The sequence below is a fragment of the Mercenaria mercenaria genome, unplaced genomic scaffold (assembly GCF_021730395.1).
Source record: "Mercenaria mercenaria strain notata unplaced genomic scaffold, MADL_Memer_1 contig_2815, whole genome shotgun sequence".
NCBI classification, from domain to species: domain Eukaryota; kingdom Metazoa; phylum Mollusca; class Bivalvia; order Venerida; family Veneridae; genus Mercenaria; species Mercenaria mercenaria.
In genome coordinates, this window is record NW_026460897.1 from 29,376 (window position 1) to 42,346 (window position 12,971).

At 34.1% G+C, this 12,971-nt stretch overlaps 1 protein-coding gene across 1 annotated transcript in view; it reads right to left on the reverse strand.

The window, feature by feature from the left end:
* Positions 1 to 12,971, reverse strand: part of LOC128552455 (uncharacterized) — a 46,566-nt gene that overhangs the window by 12,778 nt on the left and 20,817 nt on the right. The window contains exons 9-11 of the mRNA XM_053533495.1: positions 12,453 to 12,582; positions 7,974 to 8,082; positions 7,458 to 7,620 (exon numbers count right to left, since the gene is read on the reverse strand). Coding sequence (XP_053389470.1) covers positions 7,458 to 7,620; positions 7,974 to 8,082; positions 12,453 to 12,582 — 402 coding nt within the window. The remainder of the gene's footprint in view (positions 1 to 7,457; positions 7,621 to 7,973; positions 8,083 to 12,452; positions 12,583 to 12,971) is intronic.

Here is a 12,971-nt window from a genome sequence, read left to right on the forward strand (position 1 = left end):
ACTTACTGATATAAATCCATTTTGATTACAATCAGGGGAGTTAATCAGATATAAAATAACTCTGGAACCTACGAATGGATCTGATTTGTCATGGAATCCAAGATTTATTGTTGTTGAAGATATTTTGGAAGTTTGTATCAAATAAAACCATAAATGAAGTCTCTATATGGCTGCAAAAGCCAAAATAGCCAATTTTGGACCTTTAAGGGGCCATAACTCTAGAACCCATGAAGGAATCTGGCCAGTTCAAGAATGGAACCAAGATCTTGTGGTGATACAAGTTTTGTGCAAGTTTGGTTAAAATCAAATCATAAATGAAGCTGCTATTGTGCAGACAAGGTCAAAATAGCTAATTTTGGCCCATTTCAGGGGCCATAACTCTGGAATCCATTATGGGATCTAGCTGGTTCAAGAAAGGAACTGAGATCTTATGGTGACACAAGTTTTGTGCAAGTTTGATTAAATTCAAATCATAAATGAAGCTGCTTTTGTGCAGACAAGGTCAAAATAGCTAATTCTGGCCCTTTCAGGGGCCATCACTCTGGAACCCATAATGGAATCTGGCCAGTTCAAGAATGGAACCAAGATCATATGGTGATACAAGTTGTGTGCAAGTTTGGTTAAAATAAAATAATAAATGAAGCTGCTATTGTGCAGACAAGGTCAAAATAGCTAATTCTGGCCCTTTCAGGGGCCATAACTCCGGAACCCATGATGGAATCTGACCAGTTCAAGAAAGGAACCGAGATCTTATGGTGATACAAGTTGTGTGCCAGTTTGGTAAAAATCAAATTATAAATAAATCTGTTATTGTGCAGACAAGGTCAAAATAGCTAATTTTGGCCCTTTCAGGGGCCATAACTCTGGAACCTGTAATGGCATCAGGCCAGTTCAAGAAAGGAACCGAGATCTTATGGTGATACAAGTTGTGTGCAAGTTTGGTTAAAATAAAATCATAAATGAAACCACTATCGTGCAGACAGGAAATTGTTGACGGACGCACGGACGCACGAGACGGACGCACGACGGACGACGGACGAAGGGTGATCACAAAAGCTCACCTTGTCACTATTTGACAGGTGAGCTAAAAAAAGAAAACAGCTCAAACTCCTATAGGCTGGAGATACTATACCTGACTGATCTTTTTATTAAAGTTCCCGTCAGATAATGTCTTTGAGTCTACAACATGCGATTCCTATAGATGCTCAGCCTGTTTATTTTAATTGAAGCTGTAACGCAATATGTTTGGTATGACACCGGGATGGTCAACACCTATATTTTATTATATATAGCATTCAACCATCACATAGGTAAAACTCCGATGTCTTTGCTGTCGTTCGCCGTCTACCAATCAGAATTGCTTGAATCCGTATTGTCCCCGTTTTCTCGTATTGGCCCTGTTTTCTCGTATTGGCCCTATTTTTCTCATATTGACTCCGTTATGCTTTGTATTAGCTCTACTTGTTTCATATGATGTGCACAGTTGATCTAATGCTAGTACAGTGTGCAATATTGTAAAATTGAATAATTCTTATGAAATTTGTCCAGATGTGCCAATCGATCGTATTTATATAGACTCTGTACATAATAAATTTGGTATCAAACTGCCTGACCTATGTAAATAATTTTGTTTTAAGAATTGATAATGGTAGACTTGGAAATGATTTTGATAAAATTTGTTATACATAACTATGCTTGAAGTACTGGTTCGAGCGTAATTAATTATCTGCTTTTGCACGAGAATAACTTTAGTAAAAGTCTTTCTTTTTTCTGTCGAATTATTTAACGAGTGGTTGGATCGCACTCCCTCTAGTTTACTCGTATCATGTAGCGTTTTCCACGGCAATAGCAATGGTCAGTGTGAGCGAACTTGCATAAAATCGAACGATGATCTGCGTGGTGTTTTTCAGATAAGGCCTTATTTCCATGTTACCTAAACAAAATAATGTAAGTAGTAATGTTGATTTTCACAAATGTTGTTTGTTTAACAAACATGACACTGTATATGATAAACCCCATGTTAAAAATATATTCCGTAAAAAGCTGAGTGGTTTGACGACAAATGTGCTAATGCTAAGAATAAATATGATAACTCTGTAAATAAATTTAATATATGCAAAAATGATCAAAATAGAATTGAAATGTATAATAGTAAATTTCATTTTTCTTTCTTTTGAATTTATCTGTTTTACTCATATATATTTACAATCATTGTGCATTTATATCTACATGAACCACATATAAATATATATTCAATCAGCAACTACAATATGACATATACAAATGTATCTTCATGACATAATATCATATTGTGAAAAAGAAAACAACATGTGCAATTAATGTGCGTAGATTTCTTTTGTTGTCGTTGTGCATGTGTGCGTGCATGTGCGCGCGTACGTGCTTGCGTGTTTTATTTGCTGTCGTTGTGTGTGCGTGCGTGCGTATGCGTGTATATGTCTGTGCGTCCGCGTGGATATGCATACTTTTGTGTGTGTACCAAGTGTTTAAAATTGTGTTATACAGCCATTAGTTGGTTCGTTTTTCGTAATGAGTTTTCTTAAAAGAGGGTCTACACTTTTACAATGGTCATATTCCTATAACATACTAGTTTTTTTTTATTATTTTGGAGTGATATTCTTAATAGAAGTGCTTTAGAAAGTCTGTATAATGGCATTAGTACTCAGGAGTCGTACGATTATTTTTCAAAACTGTTTTGAAAAGGTTAACCGACCACAGATACAATATTTCTATTCAATGCAATTGTTAGCACATTTTTTAACGAAAAATGGAAGGTTAGCATGTGCCTTTATTTATCCATTCGACAGCGTGTACTGTAATGGCCTCTGGTTTAAGCTTTTCGAAATTGGTGTTCGAGATAAAACACTGAGGACTGTACTCAAAAGTTAAAGTTCATGTGAGAGGTTGTAAACATATTCAGATTACCTTGAAAACTCTATTAGATTGAAACAAGTGGACGTATTGTCCCATCTAATTTTCTCATTTTTCTTAGAAGATTTAGAGTTATTTCTCCTTGATGAGGTTAACTCTGGCGTTAGTTTAAATGAAAAAATCGTTTATTCTTTGTGTTAGTTGCAGACGACATGGTGATTATCAGTAAAACCCCTCCGACTTGCAGAATAATCTGTATTTTTTAAATAATAATTGTAATAATTGGAGGTTAGAACTTAGAAGTAAACCCAAATTAATGTAAAGTTGTTGTGTTTAGAAAACGTGGTCCACTTAAAAACGACGAAATATGGACTTATAACAATATGCAAATAGTCACTGTAGATAATTTCAATTATCTTATTCAATTCACTGTATTCAATTATACTGAAAGTTTTTTTTCTTAAACATGATATGCCATTTAAACTTATTAAATATGTCTATTGTTTTATGACTTTGTTTGTTCTGTATTGAATTATGCTAGAGGTATATTACGTTAACAGACAACAAGGAATATGGCTGTCTACGGTGAGTTATGCCGATACCCGTTATATATTGGTAGATGAGTTATGATCATTAAATACTGGTTGATAAAGTTATATGAATCCATGTTACGTAATTTCCATAGAGGCAAAAATAATCGGACAACTAAAGTAAAATCGTTGTAATGTAACAGTGGTTTTTCAAATGTATGGATAAATTTTGACTCTGTTAATGCTAAAACGTTTCCAACGTAATATAAGCAAAGACTAATTGATCAGTTTGTGCAGGCATGGCTTACCACTGTACAACATGTATCTGGTAGTCAAAGTTTATGTACTTATAGGTTGTTTAAGATAATTGTTAAACGTGAATACTATTTGGATGAAATACCACTTATTCTATTAATACCATTCACAAAGTTAAGACTGATATCGCACCAACTACCTACTGAAACAGGTCGTTATTATATTAATAGTTTTAACATAATCTGCTATATTGTATGATATGCAACTTCAGTTGAAGACGAAAACCATTTTATATTTATACGTTGTGCGAATGACCAAATCCGTACACGTTTTATTAGTAGAAATCATGTTTGTTGGCCAAATGTTGTAAATCTTCTAGAACTAATGCAGTCTGTAAATTATGAAGTTGTATTTAAACTATGTAAGTTTATAAAAGAAGCCTTTGCAATTAGACAAGGAATAATAAACATTCATAATTAGACATTTACGAGGACTGTCCAAGAAAATCGCGAACATTTTTGTTATTTTGAAAATAAGCTACGCATCAAAGAATTATTTGAACTGGCGTTATTTCAATGTATACTATACAGGACTATAGAGATTAAAATTAAACATATATATAGTCAGTGCTAGTCGGCGTTCACTTAGTTTTCCTCCTGCATAAAGAAGCGGCTTCCTCTTAAAGACACTGATTCTGGTGTGCGAGGTATGTGGCCTATGGTTTGCGTATTGTCGATAAGTGCAAATATACAAGACTGGACTATCGATAGACTTGCTTCTGTTTATCATAACAGGCTATTGTATAGCTACTGCACAGTTCATAAATTGCATGTGATATTTTTCACCTTTATAGCAAACCAGTTTTCATCTTTATAACGATTTGATTAATCCTGTTAAAATACAAGAGTATTTCATTTTTTTTAAATAAATTAAATTGTATAACAATTATATCGCTTTACTGCTTGATTTTTATATATAAAAAATGCATTCAGGCACTTTTTAAAAATAATGAATAAATCATGTATATAATAAATAAATCATGTGTATTTTGAACAATATCTGTTAATATATGGATTTTATCATTTATGTCCAAATATTTTTATGCCCCCGAAGTGAGGCATATTAGTTTTCAACTGTCCGTTCGTTCGTTCGTTAGTCACAACGTTAACTTTTTGCATGAAGGCACTTTACTCGCGAACCACTGCACCCAGAACATTCAAACTTCACATGCTGATAATACTTATTGAGTACACGACCCCTACTGACTTTGGAGTCACCAGATCAAAGGTCAAGGTCACCAGGTCAAAGGTCAAGGCGCTGCGGGGGCATTTGTCACCATTAGTGACAACTCTTGTTATCTATTAAATGTGCATCTGAACGCTTCTTTGATTTCTGATAATATCCAGCAATATTCATTTTGTCTGGTATTATTTTGTTACTTACATAAAAAAATCATAATAATTGAATAAAAAATACATGCCATTTCTCTTACTGAATTTTAATTTTTTTTAATATATTTTTTATTAAAAGAAGGTGAGAGTTTTCTAAAAAGATGAGAATAAAAAAATGCCTCGATGTAAGAGTTGCAGTTTAATTGCCAGGACATTACATAACATGACAGAGCAATAACACTTAGTATATTATCAACTAAAATAATTTTGTTTATATTCTGAAAAAAGCTGCATTTCAATCAATAAATGCAAAAACACTGGAAATAAACAATTATCTGTGTATATTAATAAAATTTATGATCCTCTTACATGGACTACATGTCAAGTCTACAGGGGGGTTTATGGACCCTCATCAGACTTGACCAGACAGGATCCTGTTTATTGGGTATTAAGATGTCTGGCATTTAGGGGTTTCACTTCTATAAGAGATTTTCTTTGCCTTTTTTACATGAAAATTTCCGGATATACATCTAACATCTGTTTCTAGATTTCAAAAGGGAGGTATTGTCCTAGCAATTGAATATCTCGTTATATTTATATACTTAACTACATATATTACAAACTGGATATAATAATGCAAGAATAGCAGGGGAAATATTTTTCTATCCTTGAAGAACCTTATTATTAAGGGTTTAATAACAAACACATTGAATATTACATTACATTGCTCAGAAATGTAAAATTTCTTTTTCCTATTTTTCAGTGATGTTTTAATTTTGGGGAATTTATTAGGTATTCTAGTACAGTGAACAAGGTACCGCCATAGCCGAGTGGTAAAGGATATTGGTGTCAGATCACCTGACCATAGTCTCTGAGGGTTCGAGCCCTACTCTAGTCATCATATGAGCGATTCAGTCTGTCTGTAGAAGGCCAGCGGCTCTACCAGCTGCCCACCTATGCCCGAAATAATGCCAAGAAGGTAGGGTACATTGAGTCTTCCTCGACTATAACAGCTAGAGAGTGCTGATATGTCCTGAATGTGTCGATGTGGTTTAGATATACAACATAAGATTATCTTCAAGAGCTGGGCCTTGAATATTTGTTTTATTAGAATTTATGTCCCGCAACAAAAATTTAAGAATCTAGCATTTTAAAAGCCTTAGATGCCAAAGGAGGGCACATGTGTCCTACAGCCACATGAGGCAGGGTTGAACAGATTAACGCCAGTAAACCATTTTAATTGCTAACCCGCATGAAAGAATTTTACGTCACTTGAAAGGTTAACACCCCGTTAAGGAGGTGAGATTGTGGTCCACAATGAGTAATACAGAAAAACCATCATGTATTGTTTTGAGACTGCCGCAGTTGAATAAAAGTATAATATTACAAAATGAACAATTGATACTGCCGATTACAGAAAACTCGTCGAATATAAATGTTTACATCAAACGCAGGTAGTAAATGATGTAGCTGTCACTCTAATTATCAGTGAGAACGTCCGTAATTTGCTGCGCCCAAAAGTATAGTTTAACCGATTACAGTCATTGTGGACAGAAGCGAAAAAACAAAACCAAAAAAAAAAAAACAAAAAACAACCGTGTCAAGGTTTAGTTACAAAAGTAAAATATTATGCCAGTTTATTTCAAGATAATCCTGCATGATTATTATAAAACATACATACGTGCATGTACACATACGCAGCATATACACTTAAAACTATTAAGATTATGAATTTAAACAGTCTGAAAATCTAGTTTGATGTGTATATATGTATTTATAGCAACTTTCGACGAAATACATCAAAATTGCTTCAACAAATTTTGTCGAAGTTTTCATGTTTTTATTTTAGATTGATATATCCAGTCTTCGTAAATTGTCCACGGATGTCTGTCATGGATTTTATTCAAACATATTCGGAGTTGTCTTTACATACTTAACTTTCAATTTTGCGTCGTAAGGCTGTTTTGAACTCGTAGAGGATTTGGGGACCGGTGAAAAAGTTTCACGGAGCTCACGAGTTCTTCACAAGCTTGTAGAGTTTTTCGAAGCCGGAAGCAGCTCGCACGAGCCCCGTACGGTTTCCCTGGAAGAGCTCGTTCATGCATCGAACGGATTTGGAAAACTGAGAGGTTTGCTAATGCTCGCATGACTATCGCAGGGTACTCGTACTGTCAACGTACGATGTCTATACGATATTAACATCTCACGTAGTTGACTGACCTCCTTAGATGTGTTTTGTATTGCACTAATTTGAACATATCAGAATAAAAAGTGAGCAAAACATGAACAGATCATTTTATAACAGAAATCAGAATACTGAATAACATCAGCGGAAATAAAACACTCCTTTTTGAGTGGTAAACAAATATGAAAAAAACACAAATTAACTCACTTTTTTTCGTACTTATCATTGCTTTTGGAGATTTTACAACCATGATCAATTTGCCAAATGTTTTCTTTTTTTATAAGAACTTTCTCTGCTGTTCGGCGTGGATGTGAAGCATTACTTCTGAAATCATACTCATTACCAGCAATGTGCACGACTTTGTTGCCTCCTGCAATATATAGAATACGTATGCTTGTTGCAGTGGGACCATTTCATTATAATTCCAGGTATTCTTTAAACTTTGAGAGATTCTAAATGATTTTTGCTATTTTCACGTCTGTGAACCAGAGGGCATAGCTTAATGTCATCTATCCTGTTAATCTAAGTAAAAGTAAGGTCTAGAGCACGGAAATGTGAAACAATGTCTCGTGTTAATTCTTCATATATTATTTAAAAAGGTAAAAAGAAACTAAAACAATTACTTGTATCTCAAACGTATAATACTTTATTATTGATATAAGATACATTGTACCCTCCTTTAAACATAATACACTTTTAACTAAATGCAATATAAAATCATACCAATGTATACAGCACTATGGTAGTCTTTTCCCCTGGAAAGTTCCACAAGATCCCCCTTTTTGAGACTTTTAAGAACACTTCTGTTGTTTGAACGGAGATTTTGTTTAACCTAGTGAATAAAACAATTGAATTGATAAATTACCGAAACTGTCATGCAATTATCACACCTATTCTTGGCATTGTTTCCATGTTCTTGCTTACATTTAATGAGAAACAAAATTGTTACCAACTTGATAACTGAATAGACATTTTATTTTAATTAAGAGTGTATGATGAAACGCTTTATGTTTAGAATTAATTCTATCAACTGTAGCTTGTGAGAGGAATTTAAGAACAAGAAGTGGCTAACCTAGTTGTCCTTTTGAATTTATAAAACATATTGTGTAAGTAAACGACGTAGTTGATAAAAGAACAAATAAAAAAGGATCATTACATTACCATTCAGAGTTCATATATATGTTACATATGCGGTTTATTCAGGTATTGTCAGGTACAAATATAGAAAAACTCTTCTTGTACAAGCCTCGTTACTGACAAATGAGCAGGGGCTCTCGGATATTTATCGTAAACACATGACAAATATTATTATTTAAAATCAACCTTGAACTACAAATTATTTGATCTTGAGCAATGACCTTGCCCTTCGACATCAGGCCCTAGTCTGTGGTTTGCAATCATGATTAACATGGGACTAGCATGGGTTCTGCATACGGACGGGATGCTGAAATGGAGTCCATACAGCTCAGTATAGATTCTGTATATGGATTCAATATAGGCAAGTGGCTTCGGTTAACAGAGAAATTTTATAAAATGTCTTTTTGTGTAACAAATACAGCAACCAGGAAACTTAATTAATAAATATTTGTATTGATATTTATTTTCACACAACACTCGTTTTTCTCAAACTGGAGGCTGCAAATAGAGTAAAATATCGCCCGCTCGAGGTTGCAAGGGGATGAGTAAAATGCTCGAGTTATCCATGGTTTCGAGCGAACATTGACCAGCATACAAAGCAAATTGAAGTTTGTTTTATCAATTGTTTTAATATTTGTATGTTATCATGTGTTTTAATATTTGAGAATTTCTTTTATTTTAATCATGAACATTTTTGATAGGAGCTCATCATCCCATTCATGAAACGGAGGATTGACAATTTTCAAACTGTGTTTCTCATTAGATGTATTTTTTCTACGGATTTGAATTTAATATCTTTAGGATAACATGGTGTAATAGCCATATTTCATATCTTGTTACTGGATAGTAATGATTAAAAACTTTAAAGTCATTGAAAATTAAAAACGTTTCACCGAGAGATAATCGGTATAGAAGTTAACATTAATGCCTATGGGAAATATATAATGTCTTTGATTATGAAAATCTCAACTTGAGTTTCGAGAAAATTTTGCGGTAGAAAGCTGCATCATATGATTTGATACAAATATCAAAAAGAAATCTAAAATTTTCCGTAGGGAAAAGGAGAAAAATAGTTTTTCTCTAGTTTTAAGTGGAGATAACTCATGAACAACCAAAATTATCAGGGGAGGTAGTTTAAAGGAAGTTTTGAGAACTTCTGTCACTATAAAAGTTGTCAATATGCACCTTATTTCTATCGTTTGACATTTTCAAAGCTTGCATTATCAAGTTGTATGTACGCTTTTGGTGAAATAGAAGCCTATTACGGGTAGTATTACATTTAAATGTTTTGTCGACATTACTATAATAGTTACTGGCCATGAAAATTTGACACCGCTCGCTCGAGCATTAATGACTAAACTAGCTCTCAATCAAACACTTCATATGATCCTTGTCCTATTTACTTTTATTTGCCTATATTTGGATCGCTTGAACAATGAAAAGTCTTGGTAGTAGTGACCCAAAGAATATTTGTATGAAATTGCTTCAAAATCGGAACAGCGGTTTAGGAAAAGATATCGTTTTAAGATGTTTTCATTTCAGCTCTGGCAGCTCCTGCGCGCATCTTATAGGAATTTTTGTTGGGTTTAACGTCGCATCGACACAATTATACATCATATGGCGACTTTGCAACCTTAAGGAAGTTTTTGAACAAGTTCGAAAAAGAAGCATCAGTATGAACCATGCATGCTAAGTTTCATCTATTTTCAAACGAAAGTGCAGACGGACCGAAGACGGATGACGACGGATGAACGACGAACGGACGACAGATCACGGTGAGTCATCACTAGGTGAGCTAATAAAAGGCAAAGGTGGGGAGAAAAAGAAAGTAGTTGGTTATTTTCCCTCTAGTCTGTTTATAAATACATACATGAACACAGACATGTTAGTTCTACAATCCCCCATCTACATAATCCCCTACTGGAAGGCACTTATTTTTCTCTACTGCAGTATAACATAATTAACCGATATCTGTCAATGATGTATTAACAATATTGTATTATATATACAATATGTTGTAACAACACAATTGATTGTTTCATAACATCTGTAAGTATAAACAATAGTGCCAGAATGTCACAATATATGCCCGTCATAGAAAATGTATTTACACTAGCACCTGTATTTTCATATGATGTTTTCAGCCAATTATAAATAGTTATGATATAAGCTATATAGTAACAACAAAGGGAAGTTAATCCTTAAGAAATCTATATAATATAAAAGTCCAAACAAAGCTCTTTAACAAGTAGAAATAGGTCAAAATATACCTAAAATTGGATATAATATTCATGTTGTACCTCAAAAACATGGTCTCATTTTTTCTCTAAGGTCAGTAATAAGAAAAGTTACATAATATTGTATAATACATTATATAAGCTTACAATAACAACAAAGGAAAGTGATTCTAAAATCAAAGGTGTCTCATGATGATGAACATGTGTGCCAAGTTACAGCAAAATCTCTCCATGCATGAAGAAGAAATGCTCCAGACAGTCATTCTTGAATTTGACCTTTGACCTCTAAGTGTGACCTTGATCATAGAACTAGGGACCTGGTTCTTGCGCATGACAATCCGTCTCGTGATTTTGAACATTTTTGCCAAGTTATATTAAAATAAATCCATTTTAGACTATTGAATTACAGGCTGGACATGAAAAAGCCATTTTGGCCTTTGACTTCCAAGTGTGACCTTGACCTTCCAGCTAAGAGCCAGGGTGTTGCGCACGAGAAGTTGTCTTACCCAGGGGAATATCTGAATATCTGTGCCAACTGATATTTAAATCCTGTTTTGCATGACAAAGTTATAGACCGGACAGGATAAAAAATCCTATTGACCTTTGATCTCCAAGTGTGACCTTGACCTTTGAGCTTGGGTTCTGCGTGTTGCACATGACACATCGTCTCATCATGGTGAAAATTTGTTTTGTAATATCTTAATGAATAACAGAGTTCTTGACCGGACAGGAAAAAAACCCTGTTGACCTCCAATTGTGACCTTGATGTATGAGTTAGGGGTCCAGGTTTGATTCATGACACGTCGTCTCATCATGAGGAACATTTGTGCCAAGTAATATTAACATTTCTTGATGAATGACAGAGTTATGGACAGGAAATAGATCTTTTTCAAGCCATATTAACGTTTGATTGCTAAGTGTGACCTTAACCTTTCAGCTTATGCTCTGAAAGTTGCGCAAGACACATCGTCTTATTATAAAGTAAATTTGTGCAAAGTAACATTAGTCCGGGTTTGTGCATGGTACGTCGTCTCATCATTGGAAACATTTGTGCCAAATGATGTTTAAATCCCTTACTGAATGTCAGAGTTATGGACTGCAAACGAAACAGACGACACATGGACGGAAGAGTGCATTCCCATAGTCCCTGAAACTGATTTTCAACCAGTAGGGGACTAAAAATCGCCCTCCTTGTTTATTGATGAACAGCTTAAGATATCTTTACGTTAGGCCCAAAAAATATTCTTTGTTTCTGGTAACATGGTAAAAAAATAGGGTAGGTAGGTCGGATTTTTTTAATTCTTTTTTATTAAGTGAGACTTTTCGGAAATTATTTTTGTGTCAAAAATGAAAGAAAATAAGGCGGTAATGCATTTAGAACATCAGTAAGTTGATTTCTAACATCACTGAGCATGTTCAAAACACAAAAAGTGCTGTTTGCAGGTATTTGTTAAAAATTTGAAAAAAAATCTCCATGGCCATAAAAACAATTATGGTCTGGCCAAAAATTAAAGGTAGGTCGGGATACTGGAAACAAACAATTTTTACGCCTTATTAGTCGTGTTGATCCATCGGGGATCCGTGGATCTATAAGTCGCACTTATCGTTTTTTTTTGTTTTTTTTTCACCTAGGAAGATTATCATAAAATGTTATTCAATATCTTACAGCACAAAATATGTTTACTCGCAATTTCTGATACATAATATAAGATTCGCTTATCGGTTAGTCTAATATGATTGTTTAGATTCGTACTCGACCCAAAAATATCTACGTATTGTGCAGAATAATATTAAAAAGCCTGATAATGATAAATAGTGTTTAAGTTACCTTTAAATATTCATCCTTTCCATATCTGCAGACTGTAGCGAAGCGCTCACAGGTTTTCAATCGGCTGTTAAAATTTATGTTTCCAATCATTTTACGGGCTCTTTTTCTAATCATCTCAGGTTTATCTTTCCTAAATGAAAACAAGTGTTCAGTCTAACTGAACATAATAGACATTTGAGAATTAAGACTAAGTGGACCGTGGACACCTAGGACGATCGATTTTTAAGGAAGAATCTCAATATTTAAATTATATTATGTGCAGACGATAATTCATTTCCATAAGAACTATAAGGGCGGTCTTATCATCCGCTGCCGATGGGAAAGGTATATTGTTTTGGCGTTATCCATCTAAATGTTTGTCCGTTCGTGCGTCTATGCAGTTTAAAAAGCGTTAAGATATCAAAAAATAAGAAGAGGATTACGACCTTTACTTATTCGTAGAATTAGTCCCCTTGACCCAGTAGAAATAGTTTTCCCACTTGATTGATTTGAAAAAAGAAATGCTTAAATTCGAGAAGG